The following is a 23,667-nucleotide window of genomic DNA, read 5'->3' on the forward strand; positions in this document are numbered from 1 at the left end:
CTTTTGTTAAGCAATGATAATGGCAAAATATCTGATTCAAAATCACTCTTGCTCAGATGGTATTTTTTGCCAGTGAATTTCCATCAGGAACCAGGAGGGGAAAAAAGAGATGGTGGTCTTTCACAGCTCAGTTTTAAGTTTCTCATATAAGTCCTCTTGGTCAATCATGCCTGTGTGCCCATTCCAGCGATGATAGGCAAGAAGAGCGGCATTGTGGGCTGCAATGGCACTCATCTCCATGGCACTTGCTGCACACTCTATGCCATTAAGGTAATAAAGTCGATCATGGAGTATGATGGAGGGGCATTTCTGTGGAGGTTTATAGCGAGGATATGCAAGCCATGGCTGCTTCACAGCAAAATCATAGGACAAAAAGAGCTTTAAAATCTGTTTCTTAGTAAGAGTTTCTTGGGAAAAGATCTTCCAAACAGAGGTCCCATCTGTTGATGGTTGAGGATTATCATTTTTTCTTACTGAGGGCGCAATTCCCATACTATTAATGAACAAATCTGAATTATCAGTGGTTAAGATTGTTGTGAGATCAAGCTTATCTAAGGCTCTAGAGCTAAAGAGAGATGCATTCAACTCCCCCTTAACGAAAGTTGCCACTATATGTTGGTAGTATTGATGGAATTCCTCAATTGGAGGCTCAAAGTTGAGAAAAGTTATATTGGACATTTTTCGATTCAATGGAGTGGCCACCACGACAATATCATAGAAGTCTGAATGGGTCTCAGATCCAGTTTGGTAAACCACTTCATACATCTTTGTGGGATCTCCTAGAGGTAAGGAAGGAAGCATATATTCCTTTAGTGTTTCTACCATACTGCATTTTATACCTTCTAAAAATAATTCTATACCCTCTTGGTTTTCTATACTTCTAAGAAATTCAAGAAGTTGAATCCCTTAATATAATCATCCCTTGCATTGTATTACACTGAGGCTACTTCCTATTTGGAGTACAAAATAAGAATTTTTTTTTTGAGGATGAGATGATTTTCCAAATTCAAGGAGTCATGCCACTGTACTTGAGCACTTAGGAGAATATTTCTACTTGACATAACAAATATAATTTAAAATTCCATCAACTGGAACTGTGTGAGATGCAGGAAGAGAGGTTGTTTTTCCCCCAAGCAACTATATTCTACAGGAAAAATTAGGAACAATAAAATGGAAGTCCAAGCTCACCTGTATTTTTGGTCCTTGTCTTCTCCGCTATGTACATTACTGAGCCAGTTATGAGAATGCTTTTGGAAGCCTGAAGGAGCCCTGAGCAAACAAGTTTATTGCCACCTTCTACTGCCCAAAGGCCAGAATCAGCACCAGCCATTGACACTGCCCCTGTCAGTGGTAGGGAAAAAAATGGATTTTAATTCTAACTCTATGAGAGGCACTCTACCCACTCTACCCAATAAAGTTAGTTCTGCTCCAAATGTCTCCAGACACTGCCTAATAGCCCTAGGAGTGAGCAAATCACCCACCCCCACCCCATCCCCAAGAATCATTCAATTAACATCCTCCCCATAAAATTGCACATCAACACATACACAATTTTGGCAACAATGTGTTTCTTTTCTGAGGTTTCAGAAAGAGGGGAAGTCTTCTCCAAAGCATATCTAAAGTCAAGACCCACCATAATGTCAGACAAGTCCCACTGTGAACCAAATGTCCATTACTGTTTCGAGCCTTGGCTTACCCACAAAGCCATTGATGTTCATGCTTTGGCCATAATTAACTCTCATGACAGGAGTAACAATTTCATCGAGGAATTTCTCAGAGAAGCCTGCTTTCTGCAAGGTTTCAAGAAGTGTCCGGTTAAGCATTCCAAGGAATTCATCCCCTCCTAGAGAATGTAGTAACTTTTCTACACTACTGAAGGCATAGTCATGAGATTGGTAGCGGTAGATCCTGTTGAAAAGAAGAGAAATGCCATTAAATACCAAGAAAGAAGGGAAACAGCAAACTGACTTTCGCATTTCCTTCTGATGAGTTCCTCCCTACCACATCAGGCGAATTTCAGTCACCATCCTCCCTAAGTCTCCCGGAAGTTTTTGGACTCCTATTCCTTCTGTCTCTTCTGGAAACTCACTATCCTTTGTACATAGTTTTCTGCATTAACATGGTTCTCGGGAGTGTCTTTAAAGAAATGTGTATGTCTTTTCATTCACTTGTATCTTCCAACAGCACTTAGACATGTCTAAAATTAAATTTTATCTTTCCACCAGGAGTGGTCCTCTCCATCTATTTTCCCCCAGGCCCCATCCTGACTACTCTTATCCTACATGTCATCCTCAGTTCATTTCATTTAAAATTTAAACATTTTTACTTCTCTTTTCTGCTTCTCCTACCCAAGAGAATTTTGTCGAGCTTTCGAACAACTCTCTTGTTCTATTCTTATGTTTCTGATCTTAAGTCAGAAATTTATATTCAAACTATTCAAATGAATAATTGAGCTACCTGCTTCTAGGTTTTTTTTTTCTTTAAAACTTTTGTGAAGGGGCCTTCCTGGTGGCACGGTGATTAAAGTCTCAGTGCTATCAAGCTATCACCAGCCACTGCAGTATGAGTTCAATCCCCAGCCAGGAAGCTAACCAACATGGCGCAGCAGACCTCTCCTGTCTGGCCCGCTGCTCCCCTCAGCAGTGTATCTCAGTAGATCTGCCTGTTCTGCTCCTCACTCTGTCTCTGGTGAATCCTCTCACCCCTCAGTCCCCACAACTCTAGTCCACACCCCTGCTCTTGTATGCATAAATAAATAAAAATAAATATTTTTTTAAAATTTATGAATCTCCCAGAAGCCCTATAATATCTTTTTTAAAAAAGATTTATTTATTTATACAAGAACTGGGGTACGGGCCAGATGCACGGGAAGGTGAAAGGATTCACCAGAGACAGAGCGAGGAACAGAACAGGCAGACTGACAAAATACACTGCTGAGGGGAGCAGTGGGCGCGAAAGGAGAGGTCTGCTGGGCCATGTGGGACCCTCGCCAGCCGCCCAGATAGAACCAGCGCTGCGGAGGCTGCGGACAGCTTCATAGCACTGTGTTCAACCGCCTGCACAATCAGGGGAGGCCCCCTAAAATATCTTTTGTCATTCATTCACTTATTTTAGAAAACCTTTACTGCTGCTTACTAAATAAAGTCCTATCATTAAAAATAATCATGGACTTTAAAGTCAAACTCATCAAGTCTATCTCCTGTGCTCTAATTGCAGATAAACAAAGTAGAAGTAAAAACAACTCTCTAAGTCAAATAGTAAGTGGAAGGCTCAAGCACAAATGGGATTTTCTGCCCTCAAACTCAAACACCCTCACATACACACACACCTGACCCATTCACGGTCTCTATGCTCTGCATATTGAGACCAGATTACTATATAAAACAAAGAAGAAACAAGCACCAAAGAAAGATTTCTATGACTGACCATGAGAGTTTTTATATAAACTTTCTACTCAACATATACTTTAAGTTTCTAGAGAGCAAAGAACAACGTGACACCCATTTTAGTATTATCTTCTAACAGTGTAGTATATAATTTCTTTTTAAATTATATTGTATAGTACTTAATATTTATACATTTACTTACTCATCCATCCATTCAACAAATATTTATGGAGCATCAACTTTCAGTAGGAAACTATTTTGGGTGCTAAGGATGCAGAGGTCAACACAACAGTGGGGAAAAAATCCCAATTCTAACGGAACTTATGTTCTAGCTGGGGGAAACAAGATAATAAAAATAAATGCAAGTGACTTATATAACAGATTAGAGGATAAGTATTAAGGAGAAAAATAAATCAAAAATGAGTTTGGGAAAGCTTGGAGTTGGCAAGGTTGCAATTCTACATAAGATGGTCCAAAAAATAAGTAGTCTAGGAAAGCATGGCTGAGAAGGGGGCATCTGGGCAAAGACCTGAAGACAAAGATGCAAGCTATGTAGTATGGGAGACTGGGCACCCTCCCACTCTCCTGAATATATCAGCTGAGGTGCAAAGCATCCATGAGGTCAGTGCAGTTGAAGAAGAGATCCAGTTGATGGGCCTCCCTGGTGGCGCAGGAGTTAAAGACACAGCACTATCAAGCTGTCACCAGCCACTGTAGCACAAGTCTGACTTTGATCCCTGGCCAGCCAGGGAACTAACCCACATGGCGCAAATGAACTCTCCTGTCTCGCCCACTGCTCCCCTCAGCAGTGTATTTCAATAGATCCATCTGTTCTGCTCCCCACTGTCTCTAGTGAATCCTCTCTCTCATACACACACACACCTGCATCTCTGGCCTACACCCCAGCTCCTGTATGTATAAATAAATAAATCTTTAAAAAAAAGAGAGAGATCCAGTAGAGCAGGAAGCACTACAGAAAAAGTAAGGTGGGGAGGGTCTATGAAGCACTTTCAGAATGGTGAGGTAAGGGTGTCAGAAAATCTGCTTCTACATAAAAGCAATAAATATACCTGTAGTGCCCTCCCTGGTGGGGTAAGGGGTTAAGCACAGCACTACGAAGCTAACCGCAGCCTCTGCCTCCCATATCTGTAAATAGAAGTTAAAACAGTACCTAACAGTACCTCCCTGCAGGCCAGGGAGCTACCCCCATGGCACAGCAGACCTCTCCTGTCTTGCCCGCTGCTCCCCTCAGCAATGCATTTCAGTCAGTCTGCCTGTTCTGTCCTCACTCTATCTCTGGTGACTTCTCTCACCCCCCACACCTCTGGCCTGTCCGCCAGTTCTTGTATACGTAAATAAACAAATCTTTTAAAAAATAAAATAAATATACCTGTAAAAACTGTCTAACGGAGGCAAATGCCTTGAGTGGACACACAGATACAGCTATCGCCCCAGTTCAGCAGTGTTTCACCTCTATAACTAGCACATGCTGGCTGAACACCAGCTTCCTCTCTTGTCTCATGGGGCAGATCATGAGATCTCTTATCTCAAAATAAGATTTGTAGGTTCCTGATTTATTGAAAGAAACAGAAAATGTACAGCACATGCCCTTATTTTAAAAGATTTATTTTTATTTATTTATACAAGCACTGGGTAGAGTCAGAAGTGCGGGAGGGTGAGAGAATTCACCAGAGCCAGAGCGGGGAGCAGAGCAGGCAGAAGGACCGAAGTACACTGCTGAGGGGAGCAGCGGGCGGCAGGAGAGGTCTGCGCGCCATGTGGGACCCTCCTCCGGTGGCCGGGGAGCAACCGGGGATCAAACCGGCGCTGCAGGAGCTGCTGGCAGCTTCGCAACCCAGCGCTCAACCGCTGCGCCACCTGGGAGGCCCCAAGCACATGCCCTTTAAACAACATCACGGTCAGTACCATACAGTCAACTATCAAAGTTAGACCAGGGCCTCCCTGGTGGCGCAACCAGTTAAGACGCAACCTATGAAGCTGTCCACAGCCTCTGCAGCATAAGTTCGATCCCTGGCCTAGGAGCTACCCACATGGTGCAGCTACCCTAACTCACCCACTGCTCCCCTCAGCAGAGTACTTCAGTCAATCTGCCTGCTCTGCTCCCCCACTCTGTCTCTGGTGAATCCTCTCACCCCCCACACTTCTGGCCTGTGCCCCAGTTCGTGTATGCATAAATAAATAAATAAATCTTTAAAAAAAAAAAAAAAGTTAGACCAGAGGTGGGGCAGTTATCCTATGAAGTTTGGGAATTTTCTTCTAAAATTAAAAATTGCATAATTTATGGTTCCCCTCACTGGGCCCTGTCACAGTTCTATAATACCTTGAATTCATGTCAAAAGTTATTTCTTAATTGCTCAAGTCACAATTTCCTGATAAGAAAATTGATACAGACAGGGCTGCATCTGATTTCATCTGAACTTGATTTTCCTGCTGAGCATTGAGCCACATGCCACCCACCTTCTCTCAAAAGTGACTAGCTGACTCTATACAAATTCTATATATTTTCTTAGTTATTGGTTTATTGCTTGCCTCCCTCCTAGAAGGTATATTGTTTGAGAGCAGGTTATATGGTCTCAAGACCTAGACTAGTGCCTCTCACAGAATAGGCATTCAATATTTGGTGAATGAATCAATGAATGAATGAACAAATGAATGAATGACTACTTAAAAACAATATGCACTGTAGCTTGACTTAATGTACCCAGAAGGAAAGGCAAACATCACCCCAGAATGATGTTTGAAAAGAAAGAAATCCCTAACTATCAGAACTTACAGAACACAGAGACTGCCTGAATTGGGGGGGGGTTACGGTCTATGTCTCCCATTTTTTATTGTGGATGAAGGGAGGGTTGGCTGTATGACCAAGAATAGCTGCATAAGGCAGTGCTGACAGAAGCTAATACAAAGACTGCCTGGTGCAGCCTCACAGGGGACGGAGTTGTAGGAACTGAGGAACTGAGGAGTGCAAGGGAAGAGGCGCCCTTTAGTTACAGAAACTACAGTATATTGAGTAACTACAATATGAGCAACTCATATTGGCCTTGTTCGGTGCTAGGTCAAACGACATGGAAGTTTACCCATTTATCAATTACTTTATTTTATTATGTTTGGCACTGTCATAGTGATAAAATACCACTAGCATTTACGAGCTGAATTTCTCCAGCATCTAAAATTGTAAACCAGAGCCTCCCTAGTGGCGCAAGGGGTTAAGCACTGCACTATGAAGCTATCCGCAGCCTCTGCAGCACAAGTTTGATCCCTGGCTGGCCAGGGAGCAACACACATGGCACAGCAGACCTCTCCTGACTTGCCCGCTGCTCCTCTCAGCAGTGTATTTCAGTCAATCTGCCTGTTCTGTTCCCCGCTCTGTCTCTGGTGAATCCTCTCACCTCCCACACCTCTGGCCTAGTACCCCAGTTCTTGTATGCATAAATAAACAAATCTTAAAAAAAAAAAAAAAAAGGAAAGAAAGAAGAAGAAGAAAAAGAGGCACCTGTATACTCACTACCCAAGACAGTACCGGAATTTATCTCTATTCCAATTGGTGGGGTACAGAACCGAAGCTCTACTTCAGCCTGCTGGCTCCCGGAAACATCATGTCACAATCAAAGTTCGTTTAAGTTTTTTAATCCTTTTTTTTTTTTTAATTTTAAAGAGCCATGTTTATTTATTTATTTGTTTGTTTTTTGTTTATACAAGCACTGGGTAGAGTCAGAAGCGCGGGAGGGTGAGAGAATTCACCAGAGCCAGAGCGGGGAGCAGAGCAGGCAGAAGGACCGAAGTACACTGCTGAGGGGAGCAGCGGGCGGCAGGAGAGGTCTGCGCGCCATGTGGGACCCTCCTCCGGTGGCTGGGGAGCAGCCGGGGATCGAACCAGCGCCGCGGAGGCCTCGGGCAGGTTCGCAACCCAGCGCTCAACTGCTGCGCCACCAGGGAGGCCCAGTCTTTTAATCCTTTCTCAAGCTCTTTTAGACATTACCTCATTCATCTACACAATACCAGCACAGTACTGAGATTAAGAGTGAGGGCTCTGGAGGCAGACTGCCTGGGCAGGAACTCCAACTGTACCCAGTTCTTGCACACTTGAAACCTCTCTGCCTCTGCCTCCCATATCTGTACACAGAAGTTAATAACAGTACCTACCAGAGAGTGTTGTCATAACAATTCCAGGAGTTAATATTTGTAGCACATTTAAAAGAGTGGCTGGCAAAACTAAATAAGCATTTGCAAATGACATGTTCAGAAGCAAAAATAAACTACCCTTTTAATTTCCAAGTGTTATGTCTATTTTATGCAAAACATCTTGCCTAGCATCTTTAAACAGGTCTTGCAGTTACCTAGAGAAATGTTTCCAAGAAACATTAATTCCTAAAGATCATCTAACTAAAAGATCTTAGGTTAAATGAAAAGGAAAAAAAAATTACCTCATAAATTTGTCTAACACATCTTCTACCCACATGTGCATACGGAGGGGTTGAAATCCATATTGCCAAATAAGTTTAATAATGTTAATTATAAACCAGGAGCTCTCCTGAAACACCAAAGTCTCTCCATTATACACTCCCATTAGGCCACCAGAGCTCTGAAGAGTTGAAAGACCTGCAAAAACAGAGAAAAAGTAGCTAAGTCAGTGGTTTCTGTGCTGATCAAATGAAAGAAGGTCTCTGAAGCTATCCCAGACATTCAGAAGTGAGTGAGTTCTGGGCTTCCCCTAGTTCTCAGGAGACATATTAAAGGAGCTCTATCTTTAGAACAGCGTGTGATATAATTACACTATACACTCTCCACATTGTCCAAAAGCAGAGTATCTAAAAGATGGGTCACGTGATCATGCAGATATATCAAAATTGGACTGGCTATTTTTAAAACAAAAAGTCAAAGGAAAAACTAGAGTACCAACTGAACAGAACTTAAAAACAGAAGTGTCAGACATCACTCTTTGCTGCACAAATTGTCCCTGGCAAACGAATGTCCTCAAGGAGGAAAGGAAAATCCAGGAAGCATCCACAGGGGATGAAGAAGACAGCGCAAGAAAAAGGAGGCCTCCCCATTTCTATACAGATCCTGTTTTGCAGAACTGGTATTTCAGATAACTGGAAAGTGGGCAAAATGACACCATCTTCCCCAAGGAAAGGACCTGCAGAGGCCTGCCAGACAACCCCCATAACCTGACCAGCTCTGCTGGGAGAGAAGCAGTCAGTTATCCCAAGTCGTAGGCACATGTCTGTGCCTATAGTTGTATGACTAAGCCAGACAATTCAGGTTTCTCGGCCTCATTTCCCCAACTATAAAATGAGCACACTAGGTTTCTGCTAACGTAAACTACCCTTCACCAGGAACCCAGAGATTTAAGAACTAACAATTGCAACCAACCCTGCCCCAAGCCCTCCCATGGTTGTAATTCCAGATAACTGAAGATACAGATAACTAGTGTCCCATTACAGGAGAGTGGCTCCTAAGGCAGTACCAATCGCTAGAGGAAAGTGAGGAAAAGCTCTCTGTAAAAGACAATTAACAAGGCAGAAAGTTTCACTTCCCTATCTGATAAAAATATCCATGGATGGTTACACACAAATCTGCTTAGCTCTAAGGACAAACAACATACCCAGATCTTTGACAAAACGCTTCATGTGCAGATTTAAAGGATGGATGACAGAACCTCCTGCTTCATATTCTTCCCCCAGCACAGACAAGGTGGCTAGACGGCCCCCCACCTCTCCTCGTTCAAACAGGTGAATTGTCACATCTTTCCCAAATTTCTGCCGCAGATAATAGGCTGCTGAGGTGCCACCAATTCCAGCTCCAATAATGGCTGTGGAAGAAATAAAAAGATCTCTCTTACCAAGCCCTGTGAGTTCTGCTTTGTTTCCAAAGGTCACTTACCAATAATAGATGTTACTTAAGGTTACTGTCAAAAACTTAACCAAGCCCGAGGAGGAAGAGGCAAGTGACAGTTGCTGCTAAGACACAACTCTCTCTGGACAGACATTGCCTCCAGACAAAAGTGGTATTAGATTACATTACAAACTGACATCAATTACTTTTTTCTTTTTCTTTTTTTTTTTTTTTTTTTTGCCACATGCCCAAAAATTCTCTGTTCTTTGTCGAAGCACCATTGGGCCTACACATCCTTCTTTGTGCCTAAAGCATGGAAACAGAGGAGGTGGGCCTTTCCAGCACGCATTTAAATAAAGTGGCCGCCATTTTTGTCTGGATTTGTTCTGTCTCATTAATGTAGCTAAGTTACTGGTCCTGGAGAGCACAGCTTTAAGGGAAATAAAAAACAAAGCAAAACAAAACAGGCAGCAAAAAAAAGCCAAGAAGACTGCAACTGCAAGGAAAGTAGATTCTTTTGGCTATGCAGTCGTCCTAAACAGAGCAATTGTGCAAGCCACAATTGTGCAAGCCTCAGAAAGCAGGCCGACCTGAGAAAACCAGAGCGGGGGTTGGGGGTTCCAGCCTTTCCAGGGAAGCAGAACGGGTCAGCTTGTTTGCACTGCCGCGTACTGGGCTCGTGTGCGCCTGTCATCTGCAGAGCAGAGGCGGCCCGGCCCCCTCCACGGCGACCAGAGCCCTGGCCTTCCAAAAGGGCAGCAAGGGAAGGCGGCGAAGGGACCTCGGCCTCCCTGAAACCATAGGCCTACGAGATCCAGGCTTACAGGGACGTTTAACGCCAGCCCCCTACCCACCCGGGTCTCCCCTCCACTGCCTATTCCTCAAGTGAACGCATCTCCACCGCCAGCCCTCGGCAGCGAAACCTGCGGGGCGAACCGGGAACAGCGCGACCTACACGAGGGCCGGTCCCGCGCGGCCTGGCGGGCGTCGCGGCTGCGGGGCCTGGTGCCCGACACCGCAGCCGCCCGGCTCGGGGCGCGCTACCGCACCCCCTCCCGCGCCGCCCCCTTCTCGCCTACCGATCTTATCTGGCGGGGCCCGCCGCTCGGCGCTCCCGAGGCACCCCCAGCTGCAAAGCAGCAGCCACAGCCCCAGAAGCGACGACACCATCTCCCCGGCGGTGCGCCCCTTGGCTCCCCCAGCTCAGCAGACGGCCAGGAGCGCCCCAGTGCCGGCCAGCCGCTGCGCATCTGCGCGCTCCGCCCACCCCGCCCCGCCCCGCCCCGCCCCGCCCCGCCCCCGGCCGACCTGGCTCTCCCGGCCCCGCCCAGGTCCGACCCGCCGCCCTGGGCCCTAGCACCCCCGGTCCTCTGGACCGTCCTCGAGCTCGCAGCCCAGGGGCACTCGGTCCCCCACATCCGCCACGCCACGGCCCTCCACAGCCCACCCTGCTTCAGGAAGACACCAAAGGTAGCGGAGGAGGCTCACCCCAACTCTCCTTCCTTCTCATCTATTCTGATGAAGCACTTTATTTACTAGTGCCCTCTCAAAGAATGCACGTAGCTAGTTGTCAGAAACAGACCTGTGGAGTAACACTTACTGAGTGACAACGTTGGGTTAGGCACCAGATGAAAGGGTCAGTGGTGCTACGTGCAAGAAAAATGAGGGAGACAGGGAATGGAGTGGTTCAGGGTGAATGAAGTAGAAAAGTTGTGACAAACATGAAGAAAAGCTATGTATCTATGTCATACGATGGGACATCGCGCAGGTATTAAAAAGAACTTAAACTCTCTAACTCCCGTCTAGTATTGTTAAGTGAGAAAAACAGGTTGCTGAGTAATAGGTATTATATGATTCCATTTCTGTAATTAAAACATCATAAACCAAAAGAAAAGAAAAACTAGTATGTGAACTTGAAGAATGCATGGAAGAAGGAAAGTAAGTTGGATAGAAAGAAAAGTTGAAACAAAAACAAAGAAAATAATCCAGTCAAAAAATGGGCAGAAGAGCTAAAAAGAAACTTCTCCAAAGAGGAAATGCAAATGGCCAACAGGCATATGAAAAAATGTTCAATGTCACTTGCAATCGGGGAAATGCAAATCAAAACTACAATGAGCTATCATCTTACACCAGTGAGAATGGCACATATTAAAAAAACTAGCAACAACAAATGTTGTGGAGAAAAAGGAACTCTCCTGCACTGCTGGTGGGAGTGCAAACTAGTCCAACCACTATGGAGAGCTGTGTGGAGATTCCTCAACCTACTAAAGATAGAGATCCCATGTGATCCAGCAATTCCACTCCTAGGTATTTACCCAAAGGACACAGAAACATGAATTCAAAAGGGCACCTGCACCCCTATGTTTATAGCAGCACTATTTACAATAGCTAAACTTTGGAAACAACCCAAATGCCCAAAAATAGATGACTGGATCAAGAAGATGTGGTACATATACACAATGGAATATTACTCAGCAATCAAAAAAGATAAACTCATGCAATTTGCAGCAACATGGTTGGAGCTGGAAGGGATCATGCTCAGCGAAATAAGCCAGAAAGAAAAAGAAAAATACCGGATGGTCTCACTCATAGCAGGAATCTAGAAAACCTAAATAAGGGACCAGGAGAAAGAATAACTATAATAAAGAAAAAATCATAATCAACAAGCAACTATAAACCAGAGACATACTATGGGGGGAGGGGAACGAAGAGGAGGGATTGGGGTCAAAATAAGGTGGGTGCAATTGTATGGGAAATATAAAAAAATAAATCTTAAAAAAAAGAATTTCAAAATTAAAAAAGACAAAGAAAAAAGAAAAGTCGAACTCAGAGAAAGGAACTGAAAATTCACTGCAAAAAGCATTCGTTCTTTGGACAAATAGTTTTTGAGTTCTTTTTAAGTGAAGGGCAATGTTCATGAGAAGAATCACTGGACAAAATAGATTTTTTTGTATATTCATTCTAAAGATGTTGGCATTCTAGTGGAAAGAGATATAATTAGAGTAAGTAAATAATATCCTATAGCAACTTGAGTAAAAGGAATGGGGAATGGATTGGAATTTTATTTTTTTTGTTTTTTTTTTTTTTGTTTTTTTTTTTTTTATAGAGGCATGCTTTTATTTATTTGTTTGCTGGTTTGTTTTTTGTTTATACATGCACTGGGTACAGTCAGAAGCGCGGGAGGGTGAGAGAATTCACCAGAGCCAGAGCGGGGAGCAGAGCAGGCAGAAGGACCGAAGTACACTGCTGAGGGGAGCAGCGGGCGGCAGGAGAGGTCTGCGCACCATGTGGGACCCTCCTCCAGTGGCCGGGGAGCAGCCGGGGATCGAACCGGCGCCGCAGAGGCTGCGGGCAGCTTCGCAACCCAGCGCTCAACCGCTGCGCCACCGGGGAGGCCCTGGATTGGAATTTTAAATAGGATAGTAAAAAGTAGATCTCATTGAGCAAAAGCTTGCAGGAATTGAAGGAGTAGGCCATGCAAATATCTGGGGAAAGAGTTTTATAGGCAAAGAGAATGCCTCATGTGTTCGAGAAACAGCAAGAAGGCCTATGGAGCAGAGTGAGAAAGGGAGAATGAAAGTGTTAATGAAAAAGGAGTATAAGAGGGCCTCCCCGGTGGCGCAGCGGTTGAGCGCTGGGTTGCGAGGCTGCCCGTGACCTCTGCAGCGCCGGTCCGATCCCCGGCTGCTCCCCGGCCACCAGAGGAGGGTCCCACATGGTGCGCAGACCTCTCCTGCCGCCCGCTGCTCCCCTAAGCAGTGTACTTCGGTCCTTCTGCCTGCTCTGCTCCCCGCTCTGGCTCTGGTGAATTCTCTCACCCTCCGCGCTTCTGACTGTACCCAGTGCATGTGTAAACAGAAAAAACAAACAAAAACAAATAAAGAAGTAAACATGCCTCTATAAAAAAAAAATATAAAAAAAAGAAAAAGGAGTATAAGAAATAAACACTTCTACACAAAAATATGAAGATTAAATACCCTTTTTCACTACATTTAGAAATTCACAAAGAAAGACCTAAACTACTTCTCTTTTTACAAACTGATTTGTGACTACCACACCTGAGTGTATTAAGCTTAATAGAGCCTCAAATATTTGTTGATTAGAATTGACCATGTTAGTGAGCTTGACACAAGTGTCATATTTGGAAACTTTCATTTCTAATACTGAAACCTAGAAAAGAGAATACCCGGTGCAAAGAGTACAAAAGGCCTGCACAGCAGGAGAAAGCAAAGGTTTTTGTTGTTTTGTTTTGTTTTTTAAGATTTATTTATTTATGCACACAAGAGCTGAGGCACAGGCCAGAGATGGGGGGGGGGGCACGCAGTGAGAGGATCCACCACAGACAGAGTTGGGAGCAGAACAGGCAGATTGACTGAAATACACTGCTGAGGGGAGCAGCGGGAGAGACAGGAGAGGTCTGCCTCGCCATGTGGGTTTTTCCCTGGACTGGGACTTAACTCCTGCTGCAGAGGCTGCAAATTGCTTCATAATGCAGTGCTCATCCCCTTGCACCACCAGGCAGGCCCTCTTTTTTTTTTTTTTTAAGATTTATTTAATTCATGCATACAAGAACCTTGGTACAGGCCAGATGCACTGATGGGTGAGAGGATTCACCAGAGACAAAGCGGGAAACAGAACAGGCAGACTGACTGAGATACACTGCTGAGAGGAGCAGCAGGCAAGATAAGAGAGGTCTGCCATGCCATGTGGGGATCTCCGTGACCAGCCAGGATCGAACCTTCACTGCAGAGCCTGCGGACAGTTTCACAGTGCTGTGCTCAACCGCCTGAGCCATCAGAGGAGGCCCTAAGGTTTTTTCATTATGAGGGCTCACTTGGGTAATAATACTGCCACTGAAACCCAAACAATGTCTAAAGAAATCATGGGGGAAGGCCTCCCTGGTGGCACAAGGGGCTAAGTCTCAGCACTATCAAGCAATCAGCAGCCACTGCAGCATGAGTTCCATGCCCAGCCAACCCACATGGCACAGCAGACCTCTCCTGTCTACTACTCTCAGCAGTGTACATCAGTCAATCCACCTCTTCTGCTCCCCACACTATGTCTAGTGAAGCCTCTCACCCCCTGCACCTCTAGCTTATACCCCCATTCTTGTATGCATAAATAAATAAAAATAAATCTTTAAAAACAAAAAGAAATCAAGGGGGAAACATTATCATATATATGAAATGTAATAATAAGATACTAAATCAAGCATTAATTCAAAGGAGTGTTGGTCAAAAAACCTATCTCCTGGGGCCTCCCTCCTGGTGCAAGGGGTTAAGCATCAGCACTATGAAGCTATCCGCAGCTACTACTGCAGAGGTTCCATCCCTGGCCAGGGAGGTGACCCACATGGCCCAGCAGACCTCTCCTGTCTCACCCAATGCTCCCCTTAGCAGTGTATTCAGTCAGTCCACCTGTTCTGTTCCCCACTCTGTCTCTGGTGAATCCTCTCACCTCCCCCCCCACACACACCTCTGGCCTATACCCCACTTCTTGTATTTTGTTCAGATTTGTTCAGAACATCCCTGAGTGTGCAGTCCACCTTTAGGTTTTATGGCAGGAAAGAGAGGACAAAGGGGCAGGCAAAGAGCGCCACAGTAGTGAAGGTTACACAGAGGTGGAATCAGTCCCCAAGGCAGACTAGACTCCTCCCTTCCTTTCCCCTGCTCTTATACCCCAACAGTGAGGGCTCTGTGAGGAGGCTCTGGCTCCCCTTACTGCCCTCTGAACCCATGTCCACTAAGGTAGGGAGAGGGTGACTATAGGCACACTTTTTGGTTTTTTTTAAAGATTTATTTATTTATTTATACAAGAACCAGGGTACAGGCCAGATGCGTGGGAGGGTGAGAGGATTCACCAGAGACAGAGCCGGGAACAGAACAGGCAGACTGACGAAATACACTGCTGAGGGGAGAAGCAGGCAAGACAGGGGAGGTCTGCCGCACCATGTGGCACCATGTGGGACATCCCCGGCCAGCCAGGATCAAACTGGCGCTGCAGAGGCTGTGGACAGCTTCACAGAGCAGTGCTCAACCATCCGCGCCACCACGGGAGGCCCTAGGCACACTTTTTTTTAAAAAAAGATTTATTTTATTTATTTATGCATGCAAGACCTGGGAAGTAGGTCAGAGGTGCGGGGAGGGGGAGGAGGTGGGAGGGTTGGGGGTCAGGGGTGTGTGTGTGTGAGAGGGTTCACCAGAGATAGAGTAGGGAGCAGAACAGGCAAATCTACAGAAACACACTGCTGAGGGGAGCAGTGGGCAAGACAGGAAAGATCTGCTGTGTCATGTGGGTTATCTCCCTGACAGGGAATCTAACTGATGTTGTAGAGGCTGATGATAGCTTGATAGTACTGAGACTTTAACCTCTGAGCCACCAGGGAGGCTCAAAAATAGTAAAGATTTTTAAAAGTTCTCTGAAGGAGAAATGCAAATGGCCAACAGGCATATAAAAAATGTTCAACATCACTTGTAATCAGGGAAATGCAAATCAAAACTACCATGAGATACCATCTTACACCAGTGAGAATGGCACATATTAAAAAAACTAGCAACAACAAATGTTGGCGAGGGTGTGGAGAAAAAGGAACTCTTCTGCACTGTTGGTGGGAGTGCAAACTGGTCCAACCACTATGGAGAGCTGTGTGGAGATTTCTGGACTTACTAAACATAGAGCTTCCATATGATCCAGCAATTCCACTCCTAGGTATTTACCCAAAGGACACAGAAACATCAATTCCAAAGAACACCTGCACCCCTATGTTTATAGCAGCACTGTTTACAATAGCTAAGCTTTGGAAACAACCCAAATGCCCAAAAATAGATGACTGGATCAAGAAGATGTGGTCCATATACACCATGGAATATTACTCAGCATTCAAGAAAGATAAACACATGCAATTTGCAGCAACATGGATGGCGCTGGAAGGGATCATGCTCAGCGAAATAAGCCAAAAAGAAAAAGAAAAATACCGGATGGTCTCACTCATAGTAGGAATCTAGAAAACTTTAATAAGGGACCAGGAAAATGAATAACTATAAGAAAGTGAAAATCAGAATCAACAAAAAACTATGAAACAGAGACACTTTTGGGGGGGTGGGGGGCGGGAGGGGAGGGATTGGGATCAGAATGGGGGGGTTGCAATTGTATGGGGAATATAAAAATAAAATTTATTATTAAAAAAAAGTTTTTAGAGTTTAAAAAAATACTTGAGCTATAGCCATATAATGGAACTTTACTTGGCAAAAATAAATAAATAAATAAATAAATAAATAAATAAATAAATAAAAAGATGAAGTAGTGATACATCAAGATTATTGAACCATAAAAGCATAATGTTAAAGGAGACACATATGATTCCATTTATATGAAATGTCTAGAATAGGCAAACCTATAATGGCAAAGAGATGATTAGTGGACTAGGGCGGAATGGGAAATCAGAATGACTGCTAATTGATAAGAATTTCTTTTTAGGAGTGATGAAAACGTTCTGAAATCGATTATAGTGAAGGCGACGCATGTCTGTGAAAATACTAAAAACCACTGAACTTTAAAAGGGTGAATTATAGGACATGTGCATTATAGCTTAAAAGGATTTTAAAAAGTACTATCCACTATTAAAAGCTGGTTTAATTATCCTAAAAATATCCTATTGATATCTTTGAATACAATCCAAAGAAAATGCCACAGATTCTAACAACAATTCCAAAAATAGAGATCCAAAATGTATCCTAGGCTAAAGGAATTACCTCAAAGAGAACATGTACATTCTCCTATGCCTAAAAAGAATATTTCATAAAACTGCATAATCAGGACACTGAACCACACTTCAGAGCTCCAATTTCTCTGCCCCTTGAAGAGAACTGAAATGTATCTATCTTGTGACTCACTGGGTTTTCTTATACTTATGATCGATTTGCATAAAATATTTCTTAAATACTTTCCCACGTACACCGGATATACCAAAGCAATGCAAATGTGAATAAAAATTCGCAAAAATCTGGAAATATTTTCCTGACTCTCAAAATTTTGGTTAACACCACCAAGACAAAGTCTTAATAAGATTCCTCCTTTTTTGAGTAAAAATGTATTAACTTCATTTTCCTGTACAGAAAAAGAATGTCTCATCAATTGTATCGTAATGAGGGAAGATAAAGCATTTCTTATATCAATGAAAAACATTATAAATCGTGAATGAACTTTATTTTTAATAAATATACAAATCATCTACGGAAATGAATGGTTGCTGGCTTTTAGTCCTAGGAGATTCTGGTGCACCTCTTTACCAACAGCGCCGCTGGTGTAGTGGTATCATGCAAGATTCCCATTCTTGCGACCCGGGTTCGATTCCCGGGCGGCGCAGTGATTTTATTTCGCCTAACATAACTAGAATCGTTAACTAACTTTTCTTCCTCTGAAAATACTTACAATTTTTCTTTTCCATGCCGATGCATTCTTCGTTATAATTCACTGTTGAAATATTCGAACCTGGAGCAGGAAGGCAAAAAAGTTTATGCGAGTCCTGCAAGAGTTAACCATTGCGCTTGCGCAGTGCGAAGAGCCCTCCCGTAGGGTGGCAGAGCGGCTGCGCAACAAGTGAACCTATGGATTGAGGTGTAGCCAGGCGGCCGGGAGGTTGAAAGTGCTAGATTATTCTGCGCCTGCGCGGTCTGGGTCACTTAGCTGGCTGCTCCTACACTCCCGGCTCGCCGCCATCTTGTATTGGGGCTTCATTGTTCGTGTTGGGTCGGACGGTTTAGTGTAATTGCTGCCGAAGAAGGAGGCGGAGTAACCCCCTGGTCAGCCGACAAGCCCCGCTATTCCGCAGCCATAGCGGCTCACACGATTTGGGAGGTAGTAAAGGGTAGGGAGCTGGACCCGGAGGCCCCGCCGCGACAGCAGCAGCCATGGAGGACGAGATGCCCAAGACTCTGTGAGTCTGGGGCAACGATGAGGGGGGCGGGAAGGTGGTCGTGCCGGAGGGAGGCCTCGGCCCTGCGCCGCTCCCCAGCCCATTGTTCTCCGTGGACGCCGAAATACCGTGGTTCCTGTCCATAGTACACGCTGGATGCTTAGGGACGAAAACTGGGCTGTGAGACGACGAGGTGGAGGGAGAGGGGGCTCAACCTTCTAAAATGAATCCCCTCTGAACTGCACCACTGCGTGGCCTTTGGCCTCGTCTCGGGCCCTCTGTGATCTTCGGCCTGGAGAAAAGACTTTTTCATTCAAACCTTTGTAGAACTCGGCGAACCTTTTTGTCCCATGCTTTCCTTTATTCCCCGCCCCCTCCTTGTTGATTAACCTCTTTTTGATCTTTACGGCCGTCACCCTTTAATTTTACTTTGCTTTTTCTCCTGAAATTCGTCCTTTCATTTTCTTCTGTTTGATAGGAATTTTGCTCTCGAAGCTGTTTGTACTCCTTTGCAGTGAGGTAAACTTTACTCCCGCTGTTGCCAACTGGAAGAAAGCCAAATATTTTTCTTTAGCCTTTCTTTAACTTTACTTCTCTGTAGCACCCCTCTCCCGACCAAAAAGCCTAAAACTGGACACCCTAAGGATTTTGAAACTACTTTTTAAAAGATGGAACTCTCACTCGGAGGTATATATCGACTGAGGAGAAGTGGAGTGGATACATTTTTTATCTTCGCTTGCTACTATTGTGATTGACATGTTGCTGAATGCGCGGGCAGTTTTTATGAAGCAACAGTTGATAAATACCTTAAGTCACCTCTGAGAATTTTTAAGGTTATCGTTATATTATCTCAGCTTAGGATATTTTCCTTGTGTGGATTCCCCCCCCCCCGCCCCCAACATTCTCCTTTGTTTTTCAAAGTGTTGTAAATCGAGGCGAGCCTGCCTTTGTTGCCTTCCTTGAAAAGAAAAAGCGGATGAGTTGACATAGCTTTTTGTTTTTATACTTAGGCTACTGGCAGTTTGTGAAGTCCACGTTAAGAATACAAGTTTAGCTTTCTTTTTGCAGTTCCCTAAATACTAGCTATGAAGTACAGTGTAATCAATTTTTTTCATCCCAAAGGTTTCCGTTTTGCAATCTATCTGAGAAATGTAGTTCATACTTGTTATCTTAATACCTTAATTAGTAAACTTTGCTAGTTTATCTGATAACCTGTTAGTTATCTTAAGTATCTGTTTAATAGGATGCAGCAATCAGTGTCTGATCTTTGTTTTTGCAAGGTTCTATCTGTAGATAAATACTCCCTAAAAACCTATTAGTCTCAGTTTATGAAAACCCTTTTTTCCCCTTGCCTTTTTACTAGAAGTATGATAGCCAGCAGTATAGTGGATTGAGCACTGCTTGTCTTTGATAATGTCTTAATGCTTAAGAGTCTTGTATTATTTTGAAATCTTTAATTTCTGAAACTGCTGGAAATACCAAGTTATTTAACCATTTTAAAAGTACGTTGATTTGGGAATATAAGGTAACGAAGATAACTTCAACTTTCCCCCAGAGCAGGTAGTTAAATAGTACTAGGTTGAGAACAGGGCACCAATCACTGCTGGAAAAGTAGTGGAGGAAATTCGAGTCAACAGATACTGAATGTTTGTTTAAAATTCTTGCCAGAACTTTGAGGTAAATTGATTCATTTTGCAGCTGAGGAAAAAACAAAATTAAACTCACCCTGGGTGATACATCTTTTTGTGAATTCTGGTCCTCAGTTTATGGCTCATACTCTATCTTGTATCACTCACCGGAACACCCCATCCAAGAATCTTTTCCCCCAAAGTTGTCCATGCACTAACATTTTCTAGCATCACCTCTCTTCTTTCTCTCAACCAAAACTCCCATTCTTCCAATCAGACAAATATTGATAAAATATTAGGTGGAAATCCCTGAGTTTTTCCAACAATGTTTTTACCTTTAATGTAAATTGTTTGTTTTAATGACTCTCAAAGTCAGGGCTTTTGAAGTGGTCTTACACAGAGTCTGGTGCATGGCAAAGGTGCGATAAATTTGTTTTAAAACTGCTACACTTCCAAGCAGTGAATCAAGATTTTACTTACTTTCTTGATGGCAAAATACAAATATTTGAAGGCAAAAACCTCAGGATCACCTGAGTACCTAAGTGACTGAGAGGAAATGCCTGCATTTGCCATAGACTAATTACCAATGGATTGGATGTGGGGTGTAAGAATGAAATCAACACTAAGTAGGTTTATTTACCAATGTGTAGTATCAGTCATCTAAAATGGTAGTTTGTTGCAAAGTGTAATTAAAACAGATTTGAAGAGCATAGAATGTTTATGGGCTCAGTATTAGTTATGTTTGTTCAAATTGTTTTATGTATATAGTCTATAATCTTCAAGCGTAGGAGGTGCTACCTAATTAAATAAGAGGGCTTCCCTTGCCATGCAAAAGACTATCTTTTGTAGGATTAGACTGTTGTTAAATAATAGGTTATGATAGGTTTACGGTGTATATACACTTACTATTCCAGCAGACCTTTCCCTCTATAGTAACTTAGGCAAAATGGGACCATTTCCTAACAAATTGCAAATAGTCAAAGTAATTCTGAGAGAATATAGTTACCTCTGTAACAAACATATTAATCGCAACTTCTGATGTTTTAGGTTTGTAGTATGGATAAAAGTAAAAATCTCTGCACTTAAGGAATTTACTATTAGAAAGCCTATTCATACTAATTTTCAGAGGCCTCAGATCAAATTCTGCATTTTAATGCAATGATTGTAGGCCAAAACAAACCCAGTAGAGCACTCTGCTTTCTTATTTTATTTTTGTAGGTTCAATTTTTTAGAGTTGTGCTAATAAAAATGAACATCTTAAATGCTCTAGACTCCAAATTTATAAGTATGTGAACTTTGTTATTAGCTTCCAAAATATCTATTAAATTGATATGAAATTCTGTCCTTGGCAGAACTGTCAGGTTTTCACTAGCAGCACTAGTGACTTTTTCCATTGAATCATCTCAGATAGCTTTTTGTTTTGAAATATTAAAAAGGTACAGAGAAGTAACAAAAATAGAACACTAAAAAGTACCTTTCGTGTGGATTTATCAGTATCTAATAGCCAAATTTGTCTTATTTATGTAAATTCTTTTTTTGCTGAACCACTTGAGAAGACAGTACTGCAGGCCTAACTGCTTTACAATATGTTTCCTAAAAACAAGGACATCTCTTATATAACTGCAATACAATTTAAGTATCAACATAGGATACTCTATTTTTTTTTTTTTTAAGATTTATTTATGTATACAAGAACTGGGATACAGGCCAGAGGTATGGAGAGTGAGAGGATTCACCAGAGTCAGAGTGGGGAACAGAACAGGCAGATTGACCGAAGTACAGGCAAGTCAGGAGAGGTCTGCTGCGCCATGTGGCTTGCTCCCTGGTCAGCCGGGGATTGAACTCGAGCTGCAGAGGTTGCAGAGGGCTTCATAGGTTGCGTCTTAATTCCTTGTGCCGCCACAGAGGCCCAACATAGGATACACTAAACCATACTGTGAACAAGAAGTTATGGAACAACTGAAAAGGGGGTATTTTAACGTTATTCTCCCCAAAGTATTGATAAAATAATTCCAAAAATAAAAATTATATAAATATAAAAAAATTACCTTTTTGTTTAGTTGTTCAGTAGACATGACAGGGAACTGTGGTTTGTAACTGCTACCATACCACTTTATTAATCAGAATTTTCTGAAATGCGAACAACAAAAAAAGAGTCAGTATACAAAGGATTTATTAAAAATGTTAGACAGGGCCTCCCTGAGGGTGCAAGGAGTTAAGGCTCAGCACTATGAAGCTATCAGCAGCCACTGCAGCACTAGTACGATTCCTGGCCAGGGAGCTGACCCCCATGGCACAGCAGACCTCTCCTATCTCACCTTCTGCTCCTCTGAGCAGTGTATTTCAGTGGATCTGCCTGTTTGGTTCCCCACTCTTTCTCTGGTGAATCCTCTTACCCCCACACCACTGGGCTGCACCCCAGTTCTTGTGTGCATAAATAAATAAATCTTTAAAAAAAAATGTTAGACACTCCTAGAATTTGTGGAAGTTTGTTTATGACACCTGCCTTAGAAGACATTCAGGAGAGATAATTTGTCAGGCCCATAGTCCTAATCAAGCCATCGACAATCCCAGAAAGGATGATACCACATCCTTTGAGAACCAGGATGCTACATGGGACTCCACTGCTATTTGCCATCAAAATGGATCCTCTGAATCTCTGCTCCTTTAAGCCCTAGCTTTGCCTTCCGTTTTCATGACTGGTATCTAATTGACCTAAATCAGGTGAAAGAGATATTATAAAATAATCTCTAAGGTCCTCCTTGGTGGCGCAGGGTGTTAAGTCTCAGCATTGTAAAGCCACCTCCAGCCACTACAGCATGAGTTCGATCCCCGGCCAAGGAGCCAACCCACAGAGTGAAACAGACCTCTTGTCTTGCCCACTGCTCCCCTCAGCAGTGTATTTCAGTAGATCTGCCTGTTTTGCTCCCCACTCTGTCTCCGGTGAATCCTCTTCTCCTGCCTCCCCCCGTACCTCTGACCTGTATCCTAGTTCTTATATACATAAATGAATAAAAATGGATCTTTGGAGGGAAAAATAATCTAACCTGTTTAGCTTCTGTAGAGAAATTAGACTCTGCCATAGGATGAAGATTTCTCTAAAAAATTGGAAGATATTTGGCAGCAAAAAAAAAAAAAATTACACATACAACTTATACTACTAATAGGAAATCCCTTTGTATTTAGAAACAGTACATGTAAAGTATAGAGCATTCTGCAACCTAAGAAACTTGTTTGTTTTTGAAGTATCTTGTGTGTAAAAAGAATCTGCAAATTTCAAGTTTGGGCTTTCTGTCTCAAATAGACTTGTAAAGTGATAACATTAAATTTAAAGATTTGGACTCAGTGATTAATTTACTAGTAAAAAGCAAAAGACTAACTGGCTTAATCCCATATTGGTTATTTTTATTTGGGCTAGGATTTGATTTCTTTGATATGAAAATGTTATATAAATGTTACTTGTAGTTCTTTGTAAACTACTTAATAGTTCAAAAGTAGGTTATTTGTATAACTTCCTTTGAAGAGATTTTCTCTGTACAGCTCTATGTAAGTCACCTGAAAGCAAGCTTCTGGGGTTTACAGTACATAATAGACCATAATAAGTGAACAGATTTAAAAGCCATACAGAGCCTGGTACTTTTAAAAGTAGCTTTTTTAAAAAAAAATTACATATATTCAAACAAAGTCCTATCGTAAAGATCTAAGTTTTGCAAAAATTAAATGATAGCATTTAGGTTCTCTAAAATACTTTCTGCTTGTCACCATATTATTTAGTTTTAACAAAGTAGATTTTAGAACTCAATTTTCAAAAGAATAAAACATTGTTATTTCATATAGGCATGGGCAATCCTGAGAATAACTTGCAGGCACTGGAGTCAGGTGA

The 23,667-nt window shown here is 42.9% G+C and overlaps 2 protein-coding genes across 10 annotated transcripts in view; one reads left to right on the forward strand and one right to left on the reverse strand.

Annotated features, from left to right (window-relative positions):
• Positions 1–87: 87 nt before the first annotated feature.
• Positions 88–17,960, reverse strand: PCYOX1 (prenylcysteine oxidase 1; the record flags this gene model as incomplete). Its single annotated transcript, XM_084234844.1, has 8 exons — positions 88–779; positions 1,189–1,341; positions 1,697–1,908; positions 7,832–8,006; positions 9,013–9,219; positions 10,322–10,444; positions 17,673–17,732; positions 17,942–17,960. The coding sequence occupies 8 exons, from the start codon at positions 17,958–17,960 to the stop codon at positions 121–123; spliced, it is 1,608 nt and encodes a 535-aa protein (XP_084090970.1). The 3' UTR covers positions 88–120.
• Positions 17,961–18,151: 191 nt separating this feature from the next.
• Positions 18,152–23,667, forward strand: part of TIA1 (TIA1 cytotoxic granule associated RNA binding protein) — a gene marked incomplete at both ends in the record, with an annotated part of 30,581 nt that continues 25,065 nt past the window's right edge. For all 9 annotated transcript variants that reach the window (XM_084234604.1, XM_084234607.1, XM_084234605.1 and 6 more), the window contains one exon: positions 18,152–18,177. In XM_084234604.1, the coding sequence (XP_084090730.1) occupies positions 18,152–18,177 (26 nt within the window). The remainder of the gene's footprint in view (positions 18,178–23,667) is intronic.

Source organism: Talpa europaea (genome assembly GCF_964194135.1).
Source record: "Talpa europaea genome assembly, chromosome: 6".
In the NCBI taxonomy this organism is placed as follows: domain Eukaryota; kingdom Metazoa; phylum Chordata; class Mammalia; order Eulipotyphla; family Talpidae; genus Talpa; species Talpa europaea.